The sequence below is a fragment of the Falco cherrug genome, chromosome 8 (genome assembly GCF_023634085.1).
Source record: "Falco cherrug isolate bFalChe1 chromosome 8, bFalChe1.pri, whole genome shotgun sequence".
NCBI classification, from domain to species: domain Eukaryota; kingdom Metazoa; phylum Chordata; class Aves; order Falconiformes; family Falconidae; genus Falco; species Falco cherrug.
Window position 1 is genome coordinate 35,999,241 of NC_073704.1, and position 25,354 is coordinate 36,024,594.

At 40.2% G+C, this 25,354-nt stretch overlaps 1 protein-coding gene across 5 annotated transcripts; it reads left to right on the plus strand.

Moving 5' to 3' along the window:
- The first annotated feature begins 561 nt into the window (after positions 1-561).
- On the plus strand, positions 562-24,792 carry RAB3GAP1 (RAB3 GTPase activating protein catalytic subunit 1). Of its 5 annotated transcripts, none has more exons than XM_055718718.1 (25): positions 564-749; positions 837-892; positions 1,794-1,869; positions 3,147-3,279; positions 3,506-3,584; positions 4,231-4,350; positions 4,954-5,119; positions 5,895-5,994; positions 8,440-8,521; positions 9,321-9,389; positions 10,090-10,163; positions 10,885-10,977; positions 12,339-12,508; positions 12,841-12,939; positions 13,281-13,453; positions 14,478-14,532; positions 14,812-15,180; positions 16,270-16,407; positions 18,034-18,261; positions 18,772-18,868; positions 18,958-19,061; positions 19,170-19,285; positions 20,516-20,618; positions 22,195-22,215; positions 23,566-24,792. In XM_055718718.1, exons 1-25 carry the CDS (start codon positions 732-734, stop codon positions 23,806-23,808), a joined length of 2,982 nt encoding a protein of 993 aa, XP_055574693.1. In that variant the 5' UTR covers positions 564-731; the 3' UTR covers positions 23,809-24,792. The 5 variants fall into 5 exon arrangements, with proteins under 5 accessions (XP_055574697.1, XP_055574693.1, XP_055574694.1 ...); XM_055718720.1 differs by lacking the exon at positions 564-749 and adding an exon at positions 2,125-2,243 and having other exon boundaries at positions 831-892; XM_055718719.1 differs by lacking the exon at positions 22,195-22,215 and having other exon boundaries at positions 569-749.
- The last annotated feature ends 562 nt before the right edge of the window (positions 24,793-25,354 follow it).

Consider the following 25,354-nt stretch of genomic DNA (forward strand, 5'->3'; position numbering starts at 1 on the left):
TTCAACGCTCCGTTACTCGTGAATAGTTTTTCATCTCCTTTCTGGCAGCCTTAAGCAGCAGACTCCACTTTTTTTTTTTTTTCTGTCAGTAGCAGGCTGTGTTAGGGGTTAATACGGGAGGGACGCTGGGGCTGAAGCGGAGCTGTCCGGGTGTTGAAGGGCACGGGCGTGCTGGATGCCGGCAGCCCCGGGCGCCGTTCGGCGGGACGGCCGCCGGCTGCCTTGTTTTAGGGTCCCCGGGCCCGCGGGACACCCCAGCTCCCGCCGGGCACCGCCGGGCTAATGGTGACCGCAGCCAGGCCCCGGTACCCCAGGCACACGGCGGACCAGGCGGTACGGCACTCCGTTTACCCTCTCGGGCTATCCCTAACAGGAGCAGCCCCTGCCTCAGCTTCGCCGCGCCGTGAGGTGACCGCCCCAGCGGGAGCCTCCTCGGCGGCGCCCGTGAGGCCCTCCAGCCAGCCGCCAGCGCGGGGGGCCGCTCGGGTGTCCCCTCCCACGGGGAAGGGCGCCCGGGGGACGGGGAGGGCTCGGGAGGAAGAAGGATGCCCGGGGAACGGGGAGGCCCCGCTGCCGCGGCGGGGAGCCGGGCTCGGGAGGGCTCCGGCCGCGCCGCCCTGTGAGAGCAACCCGAGCGGCCCGCGGGCGGGACGGCGCGCACCGCCCTCCGCCGCCTTCCCGTGAGCCTCTGCGCCCGGGGCGAGGGGGTCCTGGCCGGGCAGCGGCGCAAGATGGCGGCGGACAGTGAGGTGAGCGCTTCCCGCTCCCCTCCCCTGCGCTCTGCCGCGGCGGCCGCGGTCTCCCCGCTCACTGCTTCTCCCGCTCTCTCCCTGCAGCCCGAGTCGGAGGTGTTTGAGATCACGGACTTCACCACCGCCTCCGAGTGGGAGAGGTAGGCGTTGCCGCCCGCCCCGCTCCCCTCGCCGCGGCCGCCGAGGGGGGCTGAGGGACCCCCTCACCGGGCTCCCCCCTCACCGGGCCCATCCCCCTTCACCGGGCCTCGGCGCCGCCGCCGGCCTCGCCAAGCGTCAGGCCGCGGTGGCCGGTAGCGGCGGCCCCCGCAGCTGGGCCCGGCGTTACGGCCGAGGCTCAGGCCGCAGCTACCGAGTTGGGTTAAGAGGATCTAGGCAAACTGTTTCTGAGCTTAGTGAAAGGTCTGGCTTAATACCTCCTTGAAGGGGGTTAGAGTAAACATCTCGAAAGCTTATGTGCTTTCTTAAAGTACTCGCCCAGTTATTAAAGTAGTCGCCTCATAGCTGGAGCCTTTCAAAGTTAGTAGAACAACGTACATGGTTGTGAACGTACATGTAAGGTGAAGAATGCTCTTGTGTTCTTAATGCATTATTTTTTAAAAGGCTTTTTCCCATAACAGTGTCCGTGACAGGAGACAGCAATTCCAAGCACTGCTTTTTAAATCTGTATTTAGTTTATAATTTTGTCTCAGATGCTTATTTGTCTGTGGACAGTGAAACAGCAGTATGTGTTAGAAGTAATATGCTGCAGTACCAGAAAAAGGTGAGATTCTGGCACGGCTTGAACATGCTTGTAGCAGTTGCTAAAAGTAACTAACATTTAAAATGTAAACATAGGAGGACCTTCTTAGTTGTACTAGGAAGCAGTTGTTCCAGTTTTAGACTGATACTTGGGAGGGGTTTTTTTGTTCTTGGTTTGTTCTTTGGGTTTGTTTTAAGGAATTTGATAGTAGGACAACATATTGCCTGCTTTTTGGTGGCTGAGTTACAATACAAGTTTAGTGTTCAGCAGATGTTAATGCCTTTTCCTCTCCTTAATAGATTTATTTCAAAAATAGAAGAAGTATTGAATGACTGGAAACTTATTGGGATTTCTTCAGGAAAAGCTCTAGAAAAGGTCAGTTGCTGCTTCTGAATTTTCTTTTACAATTTTAATTACTGACTAGGAATACACGTCTATATTGCATGGGGTGCCATTTTCTTACATGTGGCAGATTTTGTATTGGGGAATTTTGCTTACGAAAGTGGCAATTTGACAAACAGTTGCTGTGAATTTATTGGTGGGCTGTCTGCCAAACAGGCTGTTTCCCTGGTAAAGTTGGATCTTCATATAGGGCCTAGTGATTTTTTAGTATTTTTTTTTTATTCCTAGTTTTGAATCTGGAAACATGGTTGAAGCTGTTCTAAATTCTTAAGGAGCTTCATTTTGCCCTGCCTTGTGCCATTGTCACACGTCAGACGCTTATGGTTGAGGTTTGCCTAGTACTATCTGTGAGTCAGTATGTTTCGTAGATGAGAGATATTTTTTTCAAAGTCTAATTAGGGCATTTGTAGTGCTTTCTCAGTCCTGTAAAATGCAGAGGAAATTGCTGAACTTTTCTGCATGCTGCTGCAGATAAATTCAGCTGTTTCAGATTGAATGGCTGCTATATTTCCAGAGGAATTTTATGATTCTTAATTTTAGTCAGGATATAGTGTATTCACAACAAAAACTTAAATTATCTAATAAACTAGTTTTCCACCTTAGCTGTCAGTGTATTCCTCCATGTTGTCTTTCCAGACCAGACCTCTCTTCTTGATTTCTAGTGAGAAGACACCCTATACAGATCAAAGGATTGTCCAAGTTGCTTTATTTTATTAGAAACACACAATTCTGTACAATATTTTTTCCTAGTAACTTTCCTATGCTCTATTTTTGTTTAAAAATTAATTATCCTTACATACATAAAGTTTTCAAATTACAGATAAAAATTCATTTATCAGTGAAAGCATATTCAAAGTAAATATTAAAGAAGAATGATGTAGATAAAATACCAGGTGGGAAGCTTCTGTCTTTGGGAAAAGTTCAGGGTGCATATGCTTAAGATGCATAGATGCGTATGAGAGGATATATCTGCCACTTTATTGCAGTGTAATTCTGAATGCTTCTCAGTGATATCTGGTCCTCGAGATGAACATGATTATTGGCAACACGAATTAGAGCATTCAGCTACCATTATAAAGAAGTGCTTTGAGAATTTTTTTTTGAAGTTAAACAGTGTTTAGCTGCTTAAGAATAAATATTTAGCAGTAGAAAAAGATGGATAAATATTATGGATCCTGTGGGCAGTATACTTTTTAAGGCTTGTGAATGTTAACTGAATGTGATCAAATAGTATCTTTTTTTATATGCAGGGTGTATATACCACAGGAGCATGGGAGGAGAAATCAGATGAAATTTCATTTGCAGACTTCAAATTCTCAATTACCCATCATTATCTTGTACAAGAACCCAGTGACAAAGATGGGAAAGAAGAACTGGTAGAAGGTAGCTGATAGTTCACTTACATAGCTGTAAGGATACTACAAAAGGCAGTTTCAGAATGTGAAATTCACAGTGTGTTGATTTGCTTCTGTGTGAAATTTTCTGGGATCAGATGGGTGTGATCTGACACGCTTTTAGTATGCTTTGCAGTCAACAAATTGCTTATATAAGTAAATTGCAAGTCAGCTGAATGGATGCTGATGCTCTTCTCTATCAATTTTTTTCACAGATGCCCTTCCTCTGCCTATGCAAGACTTGCTGTGCATGAACAATGACTTTCCTCCCAGAGCTCACTGTCTCGTAAGATGGTACTTATGCTGCTTCTCATCTTTAATACAAATAAGCGTAGCAATTGAAAAATATTTGAAGTTGACACAATCACATCTGTATTTTTTGCCATTGGAAGTTAAAGCTTAACTAAAATGATTCCTCATACTGGACGCAGGCAAGGAGTGCAAAAAAAGCCCACCATAGACTAGTTTTCTTAGACTAATTTTCATAGACGAGCTAAGCTTTTATATTGATAATGTTTAGACGCATTCTGAAAAAGGAAAGCTGCAGCATTTTAAGAAACTGTGACAACCATATGCTTACTAATGCAAATCTTGAGCATGTTATAGCATTGTTCTAGAGAGACTGGTTTTGTGTATAGATAGCTACAGTTTTTATTAACATAAAGTAAAAAACCTCAGGACTGTTAGATCTGGAAGTCCTCACATGATTTTGAGTACAGGGTTTGAGTGCTGTTAAGCTCCAGCGGTTTGTGATTTGAGAATCTGCAGCACTCCGCAGCACTCTGTGCCCACTCACTTCTTGACCTCTCTGAAAGAGGCGCTCACATCGAAATAACAGATTCCACAGTCTGTTGTATTCAGGTGACAATATTGCTAAAAAATGTGTGGTTTAGCTGGCTTGCTAAAAAAACACAAACGTGCTCTTTTTTCGTTCTCTAAGGTATGGCTTACGTGAGTTTGTGGTTATTGCTCCGACGGCAAATAATGATGGGGTACTTAGTGAATCCAAGTGTAACCTTTTGCTGAGTTCCATTTCCATCGCATTGGGGAACACTGGCTGGTAAGCGAAAGCATAAACTTTTTACATGTCCAGGTAAAACTCTAGCATACTGCTATTGTGAGGAAAAAGTACTAATTTGTTAGCAAAATACTTTCAGAGTTTGTTGCATTTGCACCATAACATTGTTACAAAAAGATTTAAAAAAATTTCCCATGGAAACTTTATAAGATTGATTCCATGTGTTGTTTATATTCATTATTGTTTAAAAACCTTACAGGCTTTTTAAAAGCTGCTAGAAGTTATTGGAATAACTGGTATACAAAATACAACTTTTGAAAGGATTTGTTCCCTATACATGGTATCAGTAACTTTCTAATTTTTCTCAAAAAATATTTAGACTGAAAACTAGGTAGCTGAAGTCATGGATAGGGCTGTGCTTATGACATTTTTGTCATATATGTCAGCTTGTTAGGCGTTCCATTTAATGGTGAAATTCACAGTATTTTTCTTTGATTCCTATGAACCATTTTAAGCTGTGTTGCATTAAGAGAGAATATATTCTAAAGAATAAGAAATAATGTTGAAATTATGTTAAAAGATGTAGCTAGTAGACTAGAAGACAGTGTGACATTTCAAATAATCTGAAATATTCCCGTTTAATAGTCAGGTACCACTGTTTGTGCAAATACATCAGAAATGGCGACGAATGTATGTTGGAGAATGTCAGGGTCCAGGAGTTCGAACTGACTTCGAAATGGTTCATCTTCGCAAAGTGCCAAATCAGTATACTCATTTATCAGGTTTACTGGATATCTTCAAATCGAAGATTGTAAGTGCATCTGAACATTTATAACTGATACTAAGAATGATTATTGTATTACCTGATTGCTTGTGGATTCGCTTCTGTCTTCTAGGGATATATATTTTTTTTTAATAAGAATGAGGCTTACAGTGCTGATACCAACAAAATCTTTTTCCTGCTATCACCAGTACCTAGCGATAAAGAAGGAAAATTGGTATAGGTTTTGTTCCTCAAATGTTACCACCTTCTTCCATTGCTATTTCCACTGGCATGTGAGGGAGTGTGTGTTTTACAGTCTCCTTGCAACAATCCTCTGTTACCCCTCCACAAAACAAACTGTTCTTCTGTTTAAGAGAAGGGAGGGTTGAGGTGGGTTCTTAATTCCGCTGCTTTGTAGCTCTCCTAGGTAAGTTAAGAGTGAAAAACAGCCTGGTGAAATACCAGGAGTCTGGGGAAGTTGCTTGTTTATGGACTGGTGTGGCTGACTGCAATGCTTCACAACTGGTACTGGTAGTCGGCAATCTCATCCAAACGCTGAGGGGAAAAAAATTCTTAGTGAAAACCTAACTCATTCTGGTCAGATTTACTTCTGAATTACCAGTTAAATGGAGCATATGAGTGTCTCATGCATTTTATCTGTGAATGTCTTGTTGAATAATGGCTTTACTAGTAATACTTGGGGTGTTGCAGTTCTGATAAAATCAGCTCTAATACAAGTTATTTTAACTAATTTATGTTGGAGGCCTGGAGTGTTTGAGAGGATGTACTCTTTACATTGAATTTTTCCTGTAATGTTTTTAAGGGATGCCCTTTAACACCACTGCCTCCAGTTAGCATGGCTATTCGGCTTACATACGTGCTTCAAGACTGGCAGCAGTATTTCTGGCCACAGCAGCCACCAGGTAGGAGGTTTATGTCCTCAGAATAACTTGTTTTAAGATAAGCAGTCAGTGCTGAAGAAAATGTTCCCGTATCTTGCCAGAAGAATTAAAACATTTTCTGCATTACTAGGAAAGGCTTCAGTTAAAACTGAGTACCATCCCACTCCCTATGACAGGTTAGCAAGCTTAAAGCTGCTCTGAAATCATGTCTGTGGCTTATGGTTGAGACAGGTGTTTTGGTTAGGGCTGTGCTTAGAAATATGCTTTTTTTATTAGCATTTAGAGATACAGTGAGACTTCTAAAATGGTAGTATCTGTTTGGAGAGGAAAGGGTGACTGATTGTGGATCTAAAGAATTCTGCCCTGAATTCCTTAGGAAAATGTTTGGATTCAGGTTCTAGTAGTGCTAATACTTTACAGGAGTATTTCCGTAAAGTAATTGGTTTTAATACTTCCCTATTTAAGAGTATTAACAATGGGAAAGGGAGAAAATATTGTATGGACCTCACTTGAGGTAAAAGTTTGGATTTTTGTTGTTTTTTACACAATGCTAAGTAAGCCAAGGAGTTGATTGATTTATTTTTTTTTCATGCAGGAACATTTTCTGATCAAGCCTTTTGTTCTAATAGCTTTGTATAAGGGGAAAAAGGGGAGAAGTAATGTATAGCCCTGAATCTGAAGTACACGCACCAGACTTGATAAATTTATGTCATAGTGATGCTGTGGAAACCAGAGTGAGTTTGCTGGCTTGGTACTCTGTTTACAGTGAACTCTCATATGCTTGCTTGGTGTTAACACGTTTTTGCTTGGGTATCAAGGATTTGGTTTTAACAGAACAATTTCTATATAGATGGCATCAGAAAATAAATTATAAACTTCTCTTGGCTCAAAGGGAAACAAATGTACAGGAAAAAGGTAGCTGTTAGTTCCTTCTTAGCATAGATTTTATTAGTGGTGTGGTATTTCAGGCACAGGGTGGTGGAGCAATTAAAATGCCTGAGTTCTTCTGGACTTTGTAGTAGTTTTATGTAACAAGTTTAAAGTATTTAGGGCACACTTAGACAAAACCTGTGTGACCTTGGTCTGGTTACTTAATTGTTTGGCTTTCCTTGGCTTTCAAAAAAATACTTTCTTATAGTAATCAAAGGTATGTTTTGAAGAAGCCTATAATGAAGTTGATCCCTCTGTGTTTGTACCTAAGGAATGTTGAAAATATGTTTAAAGAGAATCCTGCTCTTTAGGGTCAGAGAAGGTCAGTGCTCTTTTAAGTGACAGTTTCTCTTTGTAGATAAACCAAGTTTACATAAAGAACTTGGGAAGCTGGTTCTACAGATTTTAATTTTTATTATTTCTGCAGACACAGAAGTTGGTGATTTCTGTAGTCGCTCTCTGCCTTGCTATAGTTATTCATCAAGTCAGGATCCCTGATTTGAGGTGAATGAGTTGTACCACTGATTGTATCTCTTGATTTGAGCAGTTTGAAAAAATGCTATTCTTTCAGAGGATTCTGGTTACGGGAGCTAGTGGCATAGTGTATTGCAGAAACTGGAAATGAACATCATTTTTACTGCTGTTGCTACATGCAGTTGTGGTTTTACATTCATTGTGAGAAACTAGACCTGTACTTTATTACCCTCACTTATTTAGCTCTTCTCAAATAAACCCAAAGAATTTAAATGTCTTTTATCTTCTCTGGAGAAGGAATTATGTAATTAAGTTATCCAAGTACTTCATCTGCTCTAATATTTTGCTTGTTTTGTGTGTAAATAGTTTGCCAGATGCATCTAAAATTAAGGATCAGATGCTGTAATAGCATTATTATAATGGCATTCCAATATGTTATTACCCATTTTAAACTTTTGTTCAGTGAAGGCTGTCTATTTTTGGTTTATATATTTGAAGGATGTAGCATGGGAAGTGGCTGAGGATGCTGGGAGGCATCTTTAAGTACCTGGGATTACAAGGAATCTCCCAGATCACTGGGTTATATCTTTAACTATAGGAGATGTAACATATCACTCTCTTCATAAAATAGTCAGCCTTTTAGAAGTGGTTGATTTTTCACTCTCCAGAGTTGCTCTTTTGGAGTCTTCCTCTTCTGCTTGGAATTGATTTCCTGCCTAAATGTTTTTCTGCCAAATTTGTGTATCTTTGTTCTTGTGTCAGCATTTACTCTTTAAGGCTGCCTTTATAGTTACCATCTTTGCCAGTATGAAGAAAGTAACCTTCCCTCAACACAGATTACTATAATTTTATCTGTCTTTTTGAATGTCCTGTTGTGTGATTACTTCTCAGTTTCTGCTGGAAACAATTCGATTGTATGCCAGGATTACGTTTTCATAGCTCTGTCACATTAGCTGCTCAGCTGTGCTCTGGTCATCCTGCATGCTACTGTGAAATTAAGATGATATGCTGCTTAAAATATTCCATAAATTCTGTATGGAAAATTTATCGATCTGTCTTCAGATATAGATGCTCTAGTTGGGGGAGAAGTTGGAGGCCTTGAGTTTGGGAAGTTACCATTTGGTGCCTGTGAGGATCCTATTAGGTAAGATAAGATTTGAGAAAACTGCGTTTTACAGCTTCCTTAATGGAGGGCTTAAAGGTACGTTATTTCAAATCTTAGCTTTGCCTGCCTATTGCTTAGCGTGCCTCTAACAGATACTTAATTATTCAAGCACATAAGAAACATCAGTGAAAAGTAATGGTCTAATAGCAAAGATGACCATTTGCAAAATTGTCTAATGATAATCAGAGTTCTAGTATGTAAACCTTTTGCCGTAAACTTCTGGAGTACTCCATTTATGTCTGAAACTATTACATTGAAATATACCTTAACTAGCGAGAAACTTTAAAAATTAAAGGGTTGGACTTATTCTCATCTTAATTTTGACATTTGTAGAAGACTTAAAATAAAGTGGGTCTGTAAACTGTGTTATTACATCTCCCTGTCCTCTCCTGTACATCCCATTACCACTCAGCAAATCTAGGAAACATTTTGATGTGTTGGTGGTTAATGCTGTAGGCAATTCGTGAAAGCTGTTTTGTACCTGGATACCTAAAATACAGTGTGCAGTCTCTCCTTTCGTAGAGAGGAGTTGTGGAAGAGTCCTGTGTGCCAGGTACTAGTAAAGTTTAGTGCAGTAGTGGGTGATGTGCTGTAGAATAACCAACAGAATGTATGCAGCGAGAAAACTCATTGGAAAACATGCATGTTTGTAGCTGTAGCTGCAGAGTACCTAGAGGGGCTTAAATATGAATATCACAAATACCTTTCAAGATCTTAACTGTGATGGAAAGAACACTTTCTACTAGCACTGAAAGATTTAAATCTTGTTTTGTTTCAGTGAGCTTCATTTAGCTACTACATGGCCTCACCTAACAGAAGGTATTATTGTCGACAATGATGTTTATTCGTAAGTATTTTGTCTGAATTGCAAATATCTAGAAGTGTACTTTATCTGTTGCTTAAGTACAGTAGTTAACATCTAAAACATTGTGTGTGGCTTTGTGTGTGAAAGAGAACTCATTCTGAGGAACGCTAAGGTCAGTTGATAGAACATCTCTTTTGGGAAAATGCCACCTTTCTAAATGCATTTTTGTGGGAGAAAATATTATTGTATCGTAATCTCAACAGAACATACACCTCCTTTTTTTGGCATATTCCCATGCTAGACTTAAGTTTTGTGTATTGCATATTTCTTGAAAAAGATTATGGTGGAATGTGGAAAGCAAAAAGAATTAACTGGTTGACATCCCTCTGCCAAAAACTGTCATCCAGGTTTTCTGCTAAGCCTCCTAAAGAACAGTGTATCCTGATACTTAAGAAAGAAGAAAAAAAGTGGTTTATTGTTTTAATTAATGCAGAAATGAGTTTTCAACATCAGTACACTTTAAAGGAAGACAATTTAGTTCTACCTGAATTGTTCTCATGTTTCTTATGTAGGTACATGAGAACAGGGACTCTTGTTTGCATATTAGAGAGAGTGTCATGTTCTCCTATGTAATGTGTATATTATGGCTTCTGTGGCCTAACTGGCTATGACATTACATTTATCGAGAATTTGATACTCATCTCTTGCATACAGTGACAACATGACACTTTTTTTTTTTAAGTGACTTGGATCCTATTCAAGCACCCCAGTGGTCTGTGAGAGTCGGAAAAGCAGATAATCCTCAGTGTCTATTGGGTAAGACATAAGAATTCCCTATCTTCTTACGACTTCTAAGCTGTTGTGAAGTTGGGATTGCATGGATGATTACCGGCTGACCTCTGTTTCCTTACAGCCTTTTTTTTTTAAGTGGATGTTATTTTGGGCTGCTTCTTCAAGAACACAAGTTTTGCAAAAACAGACGTTTCTGTTGTAGGTTATTCTGCATCTGTGTACCATCAACTTCATTGCTGTTCTGACTTCACCACGTTCCAGAGAATAAGCATTTACTCTGTGTGTTCTGTGAAAATTTAGATTTCCGAGAATCTTTACGTTCTATTAAGTGCCCTTTGCATATATCCATTTCCTTAGATGCATCAATCTATTTGACAGGCAGGATTGCTATGCCTGGAGAGCTGTACTGTTGTCTGTTCTTGCCTTTTAGCTTGTGGGGAAAAAGGCTTCAAAACTAAAAAAATTAACATGCTGCACAAGTTTCACCTTGCTTTGAGTGAAGAAGTAAGTTAAACTGAATGCAGAACTGTGCTTTGGAGAGGTGGCTGATAGCTGTCTTAAGTGTGCATTTCTCTGAGCTTTAATTGTGTGGTTTAAAGATATTTGTGCTTCAGGAAAAATTATCATGTTCTTTCAGATTAAAAGATAAAATGTATTGTCCCTCAGGCATAATTTTGAGAGTTAGCTTGTTGTTCAATGAGATTTTTAACTGAGTAGCTGTTCAGAAACTTCTTTTCTTGTACAGGTGACTTTCTTACTGAATTCTTCAAGCTTTGCCGTCGGAAGGAGTCAACTGATGAGATACTTGGAAGGTCTGCATTTGAAGAGGAAGGAAAAGGTAAAACTAAAATCTTGTTAATTTGTGTGAATTCTTTTAAATTGTTTCATGTTATTTTACTTTCCCTATCCCCTCTTCCTGACTGCAGATCGATCAGTATTTATACTTCTAACTGTTAGGCATTTTCTGTACTGCTCCTACGAATTTTCTGGTCAGTGCTACATGGTACAATTTCTCATGAATTCTAGGCCAGCTTACCTCCCAAAGCCCAGAGGACAGTTGCCTCTGTTACAGTTGGTGTTTTTTTCCCACTGGAATACAAGAGTTTAAAATTTTCCTAGTGGGTGCAAGAGTTGGTTTTGAGCACACGTCAGATTTGTACATGTTGTTTTATGTATTTTTTCTCTGCTCTTTTCTCCTTTTTTAAGTACTATGTATTCTATGTTTCAACATCCAGTTTAAAGAGTCTTTAAACTGGAAGTTTGAAAGTTTAAACTTAAGTTTGAAAGACTTTGCTGTTATCCTCTCTGTTTTAAGGTATTTTAAGGAAAAAACAAAAAACCCAAACAAACCAGAATTATCTGACCAATGGGTCAGACTTTGTCCCAGCAGTATAGATACTGTCATCTTTTTGATGTCCCTTTCCCTTTCTTTTGCTTTTCTTGCTGTATACGGTGAACATTCCCTTCCTTCCTGCCTCGTCACCTCTTCCCTCCAAATATGGCCTGTATGGATGTATTTTCTTTGGTAATACTTGGTCGTAGTTTTGATGGAGCTCGCTAGTCAGCTTAAAAAGGTGTTAGACTGAGTAGGACGTGTGTTATTCCTAGTGCTTGACATGCAGTCTCTTTAACCCTCCTTATCTCTAATGTTCCTGAAATGTTTGCCAAGGTGAGGTTTTTCAGGCTGCTGGTAGTTTTTTACTTGAATTTGTCTGCCCTCTCTTTAACAGTATTTATTCATTTTAAAGTTTACCAGCAGCAACTCTGGAAAAAATCTTTTGATTTGAGGAGTTTACCTGAGGGCTCTGAAACAGAATAGTGTTTACACAATGTAAGGTTGTATATGTAGCGATTAATACTGGGTTTATTTTCTCTGCCAGTAACTGTCTGCAAGTGTGCATTACTACTACAGTAGGTGGCAGGCACTAACTACAGCCAACTCAGTCCAGACTGCATTCAGTAAATTAAGTCAAGGACCCTGTGACTCCTTTGTGACCTCATTCTGCTGCTTATCTTTGTGGCTAAGAGCAGTGAATATCAGGTATGGAACCTGACAGCACAGGGGTGTAGCTCTGGTTAACAGGGTGTTAAAAATCAATACAAGATAAACAGACTGTATGTTGACAGGTGAGCTTTTAAAGAGGGATGATCTTGTGTTTGTGTTTGTTTTGTTCTAATTGTTTTTATTTTGTTTTATAGACGTTGCTGATATTAGCCATGCTTTGTCAAAGCTCACAGAGCCAGCACCAGTCCCAATCCATAAATTATCAGTCACAAATATGGTTCACAGTGCAAAGAAAAAAATTCGCAAGCACAGAGGAGTGGATGAATCACCTTTAAACAATGAAGTTCTGAACACTATTCTCCTGGTAAGTGAGCTGTCTGTGCACACTGAATTCATATAGAACATAGATTTCATGGTTCCACTGATGTGTTTGGTTTAGAGTTTGTAGCAGAAGTATAAAGAAAAGTGTCTGATGTTAGCTCCATCGTTTGAATTGCATTGATCAGCTTCTTGAAACAGCCAAAGTCATTACAAGTCTGTGCAATATAAGTGGACTGAAAATGAACTCTGCTAACAGTTTTAATTACAGGGATTGCTGGGATGTAGCCAGCAGTAGTTTTACGGAGAAGCTGGGAAAAATCAGGAAAAACACACTGATGGAAGTGTTGAACTTTTTTTTGGTTTTGTTTTTTCAAGTTCTTATTTCCTGATGCTGCTGACAAAGTTGCAGATGGATTTGAAAGCAGAACTAGCCCTACAGCAGGAAACAATCCTCCTCCAGAGACTGAAGAATATGTAAGTTTTACTGACTGGCACTCCTGAGAGATAAAAAGCAATTTTGAGTGTGTGTGTTCATACAGACTTTGCTGTGTTTACACTGTGTCTTGTAATAGACAATTTTTGGAAAGGGGAATTTACCTTTGTGGAATCTCTAGGTAAAAATAGTGCTGCTTGTTTTTTTTTCTTCCCCCTTCTAATTTCTTCTTTTTCTTTTTTTTTTCTTCCAAAGATTGTCATTTTTGGTAGCTTATACTTAATTAGCCCCTTTTATATTGACAAGCATGAAAGAGATCATATCATTTTGGAAAAAATGCCATTTTTTCTGTATTTCTTGCTTTCATTTATTTCTTACGTAGAATCTCTTCGGTCAGTTTAAATCTGCTCCTTCTGATAGTCTGACGTACAAACTAGCTTTATGCCTTTGTATGATAAACTTCTACCATGGAGGAGTAAAAGGAGTGGCACATCTTTGGCAAGAATTTGTGTTAGAAATGCGCTACAGATGGGAGAACAACTACCTTATTCCAGGGTAATTTTTTTTGTTTTGTTTTGTTGCTTCGTCATAGAAAATGTTCTTTGTTTCAGGAACAGAGTGAGTTCACTATGACTTTGAAACATACTGTTTGGGTTTTTTTAAATTTCAAATGCTATGTTCTGTTTTTATTGCCTTACTTCCTTAAAGCAAGAAAGGATAGGGAGTAGGGAAGAGCATCTGTGTCTTCCTTGGAAAACTTAAGGATGCTTTGGGAAGCTCAAGTTGAAGAGCACTCCATTGTGTGAATGAAAGGGGAGGGCAGGGAGCTTATCCAAAAGCTTGGCTTCTAGTTTATTGTTAGATAAAAATGAAGGAGCTGATATAGGGAGAAACAGCTGTACCTTGTGGTGTAGTTTTGCCACTTTACTAAGGGAGCTGTTCCAAGTTCCTGCTGGCGTAACAGCCTTTCAGGCAGCTCATGCTGTATCAAGTAGTCCAGCCCTTCCAGGTTACGTCCGCTGCAGCAGAGTTTGTTGCAGAGCAAATGAAGGATTCTGTCAGGATGAGATATCAATGTGGAGCAAGAATATATGTTGTCCTACCCCACCGCCCCCATCCCCCCCTTTTTTATTTTTTTTAAATGGCATGGACTGGCCATTTATTCACTGGTTTGTCCTTTCAAATGGTTACACTAACATAAAATGGAAGTTGACTCTATCATTGCAATTTTGAAAGTAAAGTCAAAGGTGCTTAATTTCTGTTTGAAAACAGTTACCCTTTAACTCCCTTTTAACTTAAATGGAAAGCTGCCCAGGAAATGCAGGGTGTGTCCGTCTCATTCTGGTGCCAATGATCTTTCTCAGAAATGACCTCTAGGAAATAAATGTAGTTTAACTTCTGGGCTTGTTCAGTCATGAGCTTGTCTTCTGAGACCGTAGAAGAGCTGTGTAGTTCTAACGGTGGGATTGGGTTCAGTGTGGGTATTTGCCCCTCTTTTGCATTTCATGTGATTTAAGAGCACGTGTGTGAAAGATTCAATTTCATAATTGATAATGGTTACACTTCTACCTTTTGTTAGATTAGCTAACGGCCCTCCTGATCTGAGATGTTGTTTGCTGCATCAGAAACTTCAGGTAAATATCCCAAATTTAAAAATTATTTTTCCTCTAAGGAAACTGTCAAAATTATAGCGGTTACTAGCTAAATATGTTGTTGTAGATGTAGTTGTTCTTGTAATTTTGGGTGTGGACTTCATTTCTTGGGAAGATCTTTGTTATAGCAACAAGTTTGATGGAATTATTATCTTGTAGATTTATGTAAGAAATTTTTGGTGACTCCAAGTTTTTCTGTAACATTGTTTCCATAAGAGAAGTAATTGCTAAACAATTATTTTTTTTCCTTTAACTTGTTAGATGTTAAATTGTTGCATTGAAAGAAAGAAAGCAAGAGATGAGGGGAAGAGGGGGAGCGTGTCTGATCGTTCACCTGGGGGTGCTTCTGGTGATACTGGAAAAGGAGGAGACCACTCTGGAGATAACCCTGATAAGGAAAAAGAAGTTGGCAAGTCTTGGGAATCTTGGAGTGACAGTGAAGAGGAATTTTTTGAATGTTTAAGTGACACAGAAGATCTTAAAGGAAATGGACAGGAAAATGGAAAGAAGGGAGGACCAAAAGAAGGGAACAAAGAGTCTGTAAACTTAAAACCAGAAGGTCGTCTGCATCCACATGGAAAGCTGATGCTGCTGCATCCAGGAGAGCCCCTCTACATTCCAATAACACAGGTTAGGTAGCAAGAGTTGAGCCAGATGCGCAATATGACTCTCATGCAATATGGCTTTACACCTAGGATTGTGAAACTATATATAGTTTGCAGGTTATAGTCTGTTGTTAAAATTAAGTGGTTTTGGCCCAGGACCTTGTTTTCCATTTTTAAATCTTGAGGAGGCTGTTAAACCAAAATCTCACGTGCTCCTTGTTTTACTTGAGAATGGGTCTCCTTACCAAATTTCACTTAAACCAAGTTTTTTTTAAACAAGAATTAAGCTGCCTTGCGTACCTTAAATCCGGGATTCTTTTTATTGCCAGCTCTTAAGGCACCTTCCATCCCCTCCTAACTCTTCTTTTCTGTAAAGCAGGAACTGCTGTGGTTCTTCTACCAGGAGAATTCCTAGCTGACTGATCAGAGTACTGGATCAGTTTTGCTGGTTTTTTTGTTGCTTTGTTTTTTCCTTCTTCTAAGAGAAAGATTTTTCAACTCGCATCAAAAGTCACCAGTTTTCAGTATCATCAAACTACTGGAAATGTTACCTGACACAGACTGCCTTGCGGAGTGACTAGGGAGGAAATAGGAAGTGGTGGTGTTGGAGGAAGTAGTTTGAAATCAGCCGTGCATGAGGAGTACAGTATTTTTTATTCACTTCAGAGAAGTTATTTTTAATGAATATTGCTTTGCGTGGGTAAAAGGTATTAGCAGAGTGTAGTCAGGCAAATGTTGTCAATTAATTATGCGCTGACAGTATCAATGGCAAAAATTCTGCATTGCTTTAGGTAGATTTTCAACCATCACAACAAAATAGTATCAGTCAAACACTTCCTGGACTTCATCTGGATTTTGGCATTTTAACAATATGTCCTTATATTGTTACTTCAGTCTCAGGCTGTTTTCTCTGTAGTTTCTTGTTTTTAGTGTCTTCTTCAGATGCATAGCTTTATGGTAAACAGTTTAAGCAGTAAAGAGTTACGATTATTCCCTTGGAGTACAAAATAAAGTAGAATGAACTTTTGGTGACAGGGAGCTTTCCACTCCTTCCTTAATCAGGGCTAAGTCTCGGAGAGGCTATTTGTCAGCTTGGTTTTTTTCCACGTTACAGGAACCAGCACCCATGACTGAAGATTTGCTGGAAGAACAGTCTGAGGTACTGGCAAAACTCGGGACATCGGCAGAAGGTGCTCATCTTCGGGCACGCATGCAGAGCGCCTGCTTGCTGTCAGATATGGAGTCTTTCAAGGTAGTACTCCTTGAAGAATTCTGTGAGGCTGCTTTCTTAAACTCTCTCTCTTGCTTGTGTTTAAAAATTTTGAAGTTTTTTGACAGTTTTTTTTTTTCTTCTCCACAAAACAGTTTCAAAATAGTTTGAAGTTGAAAATAAAGACCTATTGGTAAAGCTCTTACTCATAGATTTTGAAATATTTTATCTAGCCTGTTATGCTGTAACGTTCCAGTAAATTTGCACAGTGATTGTGGAAAGGGAAAAAACCCCACAAAACATACAGTTCATAAATTGGGAATTAAAATGCAGACCAGCCCATGCAAAATGATGTCAGGAGATAACTGAGCATCAAAGTCCTGAATCAAAATTACATGTCTCTTACTCCCACCACTTGTAGGTTTCATTTAGTGCCTCTTACCTGTACTTTTCACTGTGTCTAGCTTTTTAAAATGCACCTTTAATCAGACTTCAAATGGATAGAATATGAAGGTGGTGTAAAAGAAAAAAAGAATCTATTAACATGTTCACAATTTTGTATTTGGACTTTGGGGAGGTGGACATAATTTTTTACGTAAAGTTAATGATGTTTTGTTCTTTAGCAGGAGGGTAAGTTACCACTACTTAAAAGTCTCTCTTTGTACAGCCGTTCATCAAATTGGGATTGGACTAGCTGTGGTTTTGAGTAATTTGTTCCATGTCTCTTCGGAGCTCTGCAGAGGGAGCTAAGAGCACATACACAACTGTCATCAAAGGATCCCAAAACTCTAAAAAGATTGGTGATTCTGTTGTGAAATAGTTTCTTTTTTTTTTTTTTTAATTATTGCCATAATAATGGCAATGTTTCCCTAAAAGGGTACATATATGTACTGTAGAGTAAGAGTATTTATATCAATATCAGTTTATTAGCTGCGACTCCTGTCATATTAAATAAAGGTAGTGGGTTTATTTCTATGGTGCAAGTGATCTAAAAACTCAATAATATAGAACTATAATCGGAAGCAGAAGTGCACTCTTGATAGATACATTGAATAGAAAACCAGATTTCCTTTTATCTTCTAGACCTGTGGATGTATTTATTTGTGTTGACATTGCATCTATGAAAAATGGAATTGTTTTTGTTTGGGGGAGATTTTATTTTTCAAGTTTCTTTTTGAAGGAAGAAGAAAAGATTAATTTTGTTACTGGAGTGTTAAAAGACGGAAAGTTGATGCTGAAAGTGTTATTTATGCAGCCCAGTGATTCTTTTGGGCTTAGGCTGTTTTTCATCTAAGTCTTTACTGGTCTAAGCTTATACATAAAAAATTAGTTAAAGTTCACACTTAATGCATGTATCACGTACCAGACAGCAGCTTTGGTTAACAGCGTAATTTTGAGCTTGCCTGAAATAACTGTTAAATGTATTGATTTGGGGCGGCAAGAAAAAGCTTTCTTTGTATTTGTTGATGGTGTGGGTTTTACCCCTTGCCACTGTCTGGGTTTATGCTTTGTTCCTTCACTCTGCCAGCTCTCTTTCATAGTGTGCAGTTTGGTGACTGTGGACAGAATTCGAGTTTTGGTTCCTAGCCTGTTCTCTGCCTTCCTACCCAGATTATCATGTTCTTATAGGATTTTTCAGGCACAGATTTTATCTCCTTTTCATTCCAGGCAGCTAATCCTGGCTGTTGTCTGGAGGATTTTGTGAGGTGGTACTCCCCTCGGGATTACATCGAAGCAGAAGTGGTTGATGAGAAGGGGAACATAGTCATTAAGGGTGAGCTGAGTGCCCGAATGAAGATTCCTAGCAACATGTGGGTAGAGGCCTGGGAGACAGCAAAACCGGTCCCAGCTCGGAGGCAGAAGAGACTGTTTGATGACACTAGAGAGGCAGAGAAGGTAAAAAGCACTGTGGCTAGTGATCGTCTGATCTGTGTAATGCTTACAGCAGCCCTTTCTTCTTCCTCCTTCTGCAAGGTTTAAACATCAACAAGTCACTGCACTGTGTTCTTGGAGTTACTAAACTTTTTGTGCATGGCGCGAGGTTAATCAGAAATTCTTGCCGCTGCATAACAGTGTGTTTGAAGTATCTAAAATAGTGTGTGGAATGTAACTTCACAAGCTGTATTACTTAGGTCCTTCTTTGAATTATTAGTAAATAAAACAGGTTTTTATCTGCATGTATGTGTTAGGAAACTGAAGTGTTCCTAAAACATAATTATTTCTAGTTTCATTCTAACCTGTTGAGACTGTAATCACTGAAAATTCCTGCAAAACTACTTGAGTCCTCTCTTACAATGATGCTCCCTTCTTGTGAATTATTCCATATAGGTGCTCATCCTTCATAGTTAACCTTATCTTTGGGAAGTAGTTTTGATCACCAATATATTGATTTTTCTAATGTTCTAGGTGCTTCATTACCTTGCAGTTCAGAAACCAGCTGACCTTGCAAGGCATCTCTTGCCTTGCATCATCCATGCAGCTGTACTCAAGGTAAAGGAAGAAGGTAAATAATGCTTCATAATTTATTAAGATATTTTAGGGTGAACGCTGATACGATAATTACAACTTCTTTGTTTCTTTTCCTCCAAATAGAAGCACTAGAAGATATATCTTCAGTTAAGAAGATTATTAAGCAGATAATATCCCATTCCAGTAAAGTTCTACGATTCCCTGGTCCAGAGGACAAGAAGTTGGAAGTAAGGCTTTTTAACTGGCGGGTGCTCAAAACCTGACAGACTTTTGCACTGCTCACAGGAGTGCTAAAATAACATCTTTTCATTTTCACTTTTATTAAACTCCTGCAGGAAATCATTGCTCAGATCATGAGTGTGGAAGCTATCATTGCCAGGGCAAGGTCTCTGAAAGCAAAATTTGGGGTAGAGAAATGTGAAAATGAGGAGGAGAAAGACGACCTGCAAAGGTGACTGCTGATTTTTTTTTTTCTCCCCCCCCCCCCCCGCCCAGTGTTGTTTTGCTCTTCCTCTGTTGCCCTTTTTATGTAGTTTCAAAATTTAGGACAGATTCAAGTGGTGATAATACAGAATACTAAGGAGTCATGTGTAGTAGCTATAAACGTTAGGTGTCTGTAGGCTACCTAGAGATGTATGTGGGTACCCAGAATGCTCCTCTAAGTAACCATCTCTTTGAAAACACGTGATACAGGTTGTTTTAATGGAATTTGTTTTTATCTTGACAGCACTGGGGACTTAGTTTAGTTTTTCATGTTTGTAAAAGGTATATTTGATTAACTTTGTTACAACAGAGGTGAAATTAGAAGGACTAGGAATTCAGTATTTTCTATAACTACTATGGAATGAAATACACCCCACCCCCCAAGTTACGCTTTCTTACTCTAGTCTCTTTACTATGGGAAACATATTACTGAGGAACCATATGAATGAAAAGCAACAAGCCAGGTTTCATTGCTTCACTACCTGCTATCAGATTATTTACTTATTGCTAAAGATGGCTAACATGTACCGTTAAAAAACCCAACCAAAACCCAACCAACCATGTTAACTTCTCGCTGCGGTGCTGAGAGGGAGCGATTGGTATTTTTATAATACCTGTTGGGAGTTCAGAGGAACGGTGTCTGACCAAAGCAGTATCTTTGTGCTCAAAAAAATAGTCATGTTGTTACTACTACTGTGTGGCCAACACCATGACGGCTTTTCATGTTGAATTTACACATCTGCATTAGGAGCCTGGGTTCTGTTTGTGGTTAATTGAGAGAAGCAGTCCTTTCAGAGGCTGAGTTGCATTAAGTGGCCCTGCTGCTGGGGTTGCAATGGTAAATGGTTCTAGAATTCTGCCCCTCCTGACCTGACGTGGGAGGCCGCTGTGTTCAGCTCGGTTTTGACCTACGTAACCTATGAAAGAACAGCTGCTTGTATTAGCACTAAAGAAAGAGCAAAAGGTAGGAAGGAACAACTGAAGGCTAAGGGGGGGTTTAGTCTTTAGGGTAGAGGGAGAGGAGTAAAGGGATGAAAAGGTGATGATGGTGTTTGAGTGGGATGCTGAGAAATGTCAGGGTTGTCTTGCTTTTTGCAAATGGTGCTAGGTGGAGACCTCCTCACAGAAAACAGTTCTGGTTTGAGATTAGCTGAGAATTAAACATCCCTTTTTCCTTTTCAATAATTTGTACCACCAGATTTGTAAACTGTCTCCTGGAGCAGCCAGAAGTATCAGTTATTGGTGCAGGAAGAGGACCTGCTGGCAGCATTATTCACAAGCTGTTCGTGAACGCTCAGAGGGTAAGAGAAAGCTCTTGGCTGCTTTGCAGACACTTCTGATGTAAGCAGTATGAGGCAGCAACTTATCATATGATACCAGTTTATTTTGTCTGCATATATGCATGTACTGTCATAAATGTGCTTGAGGTTTTTTTACGTTTGTGGTGTTCCGACATGATTTTGGCAATAACAGAGCCTTGCAAGATGGAAGAAGAGTAAGTGACCCGGGATGTTAAAACAGTCAAAGCCAGCTAGGTAGATAAAGGTGTCACCAACGTTTAATTTGCTTCAGAGGGTGACATCACTAATCCATTATGGCACAAATTTCAGCTTTATTCAAGTTACACAATATATGCAACATCACAGCAAGAGCAGTCAAGCGTGTTGATTGTTTCACATAGGAATGCAGAGAAACATGTCATAACATTTAGTATTTTAGGAGGAATTAACTTTTTAGATTGAGGCTTATACTTGAGCTTTCTTCTGTGGAAACTAGTGTGCTTAGGGAAGTTTCAGTTCTTTTTCAGTACAACTCTACATGCAGTTCACTTATTGCCAGTGTTGCGTCTGTTCTCTAGAAACCCTTCCCCAGCCTCTATTGGTATAGATATTCCCTTTTTCTCTTAAGCAGATTCTGTAATAATTAGCCTTAAAGTACTGATTTCCAAACTTCTTGGACTGCAGTCAGCCTTCAGTTTCTGTCAGAATTACACCTCTTGATAGCATCAAATTATCTGACTAAAATGTAAATACAGTGGTAATAACAAGGTTAGCGTAAGTATTGCAGACATCTTAAGAGCCTGAAACCCTGTTGAAAATCATTGCTATAAAAATGTTGTGATTGGGTATTAATCTCTAGTAGGGTATGGATGCTTTTGTAATAATCTGTATTTTGCAAGTCAGCATAAAAAAAGGACCATTCTGAAAATAGCCCATGGTTGTTATTCTGAGAAATGAAAATCGGAACATTTATTTTATCCTTCTAGTCTCTAGGGAAAATCTGATTGCAGATCTCAACTTGTCAACCAGCCTTACTTACAGGCTCCCCTATGAAGCCCAGGACTGTGCCCTGTAAGTGTACACAAGCGTATGCGCTTGTCTCTTTAATATTGAGGCACTATGTTTTTAAAGGGGAGTAAGAGTTTCTAGTGTCAGTGTTAAAGATGTATGTACATTTCTAGGGTTTTATTTCCTTTGAGATACCAGTGACTGAAGCTTGGTTACAGAAACTTTCCACTAGTAGCTGGTCACTGTTAATTAAGACTTTAGTAGGACAGGAGCTAACTTGCTACAGGCCCCTGCTGGGTGTTGAATCTGCCATGAATTATTTCAGTTGACACCTGATTGGTAAATAGAAGTGGAATGACATCCTTGTTCATTATTTTTTGAACCTGGACTCATCTCTGTGAGTTGTGTAAAATGTGTTGTTGTATTCTCAAGTTTTCTCAGGAAAATTATGATCGCAAATGCATGTTCTCAGAAGTAGAGTGCATGATGTTCTTAAACCTACAATCTCCTTCTAACCTCTTGTAAGCCACCTCTGACTTGCCTTTGTTTCTATCTTTCATCACTGGTTCTTTTCTCATCCCTTTCCAAGCTGACTGAGTCTTCTGATGAGGTAACCAACTTTGTCCCTTGTTTCCCACTCATTTTCCCTAGCTGCATAGAGCTGAACCTTTCAGTAGATACAGTACAGCAGCCTGATTTAGTTTGTGCTGTTGTTCACATACTAAGCATAAAAATAATTTTGTGTTTCCAGAATGGTTTTTCCTCATTCATAGTTTGTTTTTAGAGCCTACCAGGTAGCAAAAAGAGAGAGAAATCTTTTTTTAAAAAAACCCAAAATTCCAAGGCAAATGGAAAAAAAAACCTCTTCAAGTGACTATTAGCATTTTCTGATGCTGAAATATGTGGCCATGACTTTATATTCTTCCCTCTTGCTGTCACTGTTTTTTGTTTATTGAACAGCCAGGTATCTGGGGCGGGAGGCAGTGATGGACGGTACCTGAATGTTGCAATCTAGACAGCAGGGCTTCCTGAAACTACTGGGCTTTTTGGACAGAGGTAGATGTTTGGGGAAGAACTGGGGTAACTGCCAGAAGTGTAGCCCAGGGAACATCCTCTTGGTTAGTTTCCTAGAATTGTTCTTGTAGGATCAAGCGGCACTTGTCCCTGGTGATTTCTCTGGTGGCACAGGCTGCAGAGCGGTACCAGGGCCCCGCTCCTGGGGAGGGGGTGGGAGCGGAGGTGCAGTGTGGCCCACGAGGGTCGTCCAGTGGATTCTGCCCCACCTCAGGGGGACACTGCCAGTCTTGAGTTGTGTACACTTAAATGAGGGCCCTACTTGGGGGTGGGTGTGTGTACACATACGTGTATGCAATCAGGGAATGGTTACAGGGCTGATTGCAGCATGTCAGCCCTTCTTCCACTATTCAGATGTTAGTGTTGCTGCTTACCAGCTCTGAGGCAAAGACTAACTGTGGAGATTGCAGTGTCTCGCTCTGCACTGCCATGCTGGCAAGCCTCTCTCTGGCCGTGAACACACATATTGCAGTAGTATTTTGAGTTGGAAAAGGCAGGTGACAATTAGTCTAGACTCCAGTAGCGGCACTGATGATTTTTAAAGGAAGGCTGGCTTGGCCTCATGTAGCCACAGTGAGTGGAGGGGAGGGCCCTCCTGCTTGAGAAGGGGGCATTTTGTGTGGTCAGAACCCTTGCTTCACACCAAAAAATCAGGAGCTTCATCTAGACTGAGCTTCACCATCTACACGTGAAGGTTCTTCCATCCGATTGTGTGCAGTTGATTTCTTAACATCCCATTAGTGTCTTGCTCTGCTCTGTGTGCACATAAAGCCTTTTGATGTGTTCACCATTTCTAATCTTCCTCTGTTCCTCCTCAGAAACATTTTCTGAACCCTATCGTTAAGAAACAGCTTGCCCTGTAATTATACCTCTGCTCTTGTTTAAGGTGGCTGCAGTGCCTCCGCTTGATGAAGAATTGAGGAGATCGGGTTCATCGGAGGAGCGAAGGCTTAACACGGGGGTAGTTTCAGATTTCCCACCACCCACAGGTCGTGAGGTGATTTTGCGCACAACTGTCCCCCGCCCTGCACCTTACTCCAAACCGTTACCCCAGCGCATGTACAGCGTGCTGACCAAGGCAGACTTCCGACTTGCAGGTGCCTTTTCAGCAGATACAACCTTCTTCTGATGTAACCACCTGTGGTCATCTTGGGTGTCTTCACAACCAGCGTGCTCTTCATTTTCCTGCAGGGAAGTTACTGTTACAGAGGGATGGGCTTGTGGTGAGGAGACAATACAGTCATTGCTAGTTGACAGAGTGTCATGTTCCCAGGCACAGAGCTGAATGGGCAGCCGAGCAGGGTGCCTGGAGCAGCTTCACAAGTCATTTCAATCAGAATCTTTGGGGAAGAAAGTTTGGCTATCTCCTCTCTGTCCAAAGGGAGTGTAATATTTTTTTTGCATTAGCTTGTTGAATAATGGACATGAATGAGCTGTATGCAAATAATTCATGGTGAAATTCATGCAGAATGTGCTGCTCTATGGTTCTTAATTAGATTTTATCAAGTGACATTAGTTACTGAAATTGATGTGCAAACATTAAGTAATTTGTATTTATTGCTAATCGTATTTTTTGGTTAATCACGAAGTTGCAATGACTTCTAAACTATCCTTATTTTCATTTAAAATACACAGTACGGTCTAGCTCATGGTAAACTCTCCTAGCGTTGCAGCAGTTGTCCAAAAAGATCTTGTTTTGGCCGCTTCTCCCAAACAGAAATAAATATATGTGGGGCTGTAAGTGGACCATAAGCCTGATACGTGTCAGCGATCCACTTAAAGCTACTTTATATCCTGCCCTGCATGCAAGGGCCAAAGCTGGATGTAAATGACACACACAGAGGCATTTCACTGGAAGCAAGGCACTGGTTTGTAGAGACCCGTTGAATACAGGATCTGTCCTTGATCCAGTAAGACAGAGCAGTTGTGTTGCCTGCTGGAAGCTAACCCGCTGGCTATCGTGCAGACACCATGACGTCTGTGTGCCAATGCTGCTTTACAGTGGTCTTCGTTTCAGTGAGAATCGGCAAAAGATCAGCATTACTTTACAAAATGAAATGTAAAAAGAGCTACAGTATTGGTGACATTACTCAATAAATCAGAACTTACTGGCTTTCAGGCTTCTTTGGGTACCAGTCATGGTTTTTATAAAATACTTGCTAAATGTCATTTTTGGATGAGCAGCACTTGTGACTGTGACTATATACAGTCATATATATATAGTGACAGTTACCCTGAAACTTCGCTGAGGGGAACAGGCGTCAGGGGTTGGAGCGTTTCCCTCAGAGCTGTATCAAGTAGAAATACATTATTCAAGGTAAAGAAGCATTAGGTCTTCTTCAGAGAAAATCTTGTCACAGAATTTGTTCTCCAGGCTGTTTGTGTGTTTTTTACCTGAGGCAAATTCCTCTGATAAAAGACAAAGACCAATTTAGCTGTCGTTTAACTGTCTAGCGTCTTTAAAAGAAATGGCACGAGGCTCATTACTAAGTAATCCAACTTCTTCCCTGATACTCTTGGCTTCCTCCTCTCCTGACTGCCTAAATGACATTTTACATTTAAGTGGGGCCTCTCGGAAAGGCTGTATGAACCTGAAAACCCCTCACTTGCTTATCAGGCTGTTCTTACTTGATCTTTCAAACTGCTGAAGCGATGATTCCTCTGATCATCCTTAG

Coding starts and splice junctions, on each gene's coding strand:
- RAB3GAP1 (XM_055718718.1), top strand. Junction 4,351..4,953: donor GCATTGGGGAACACTGGCTG/GTAAGCGAAAGC, acceptor CCCGTTTAATAG/TCAGGTACCACTGTTTGTGC. Junction 5,120..5,894: donor ATATCTTCAAATCGAAGATT/GTAAGTGCATCT, acceptor AATGTTTTTAAG/GGATGCCCTTTAACACCACT.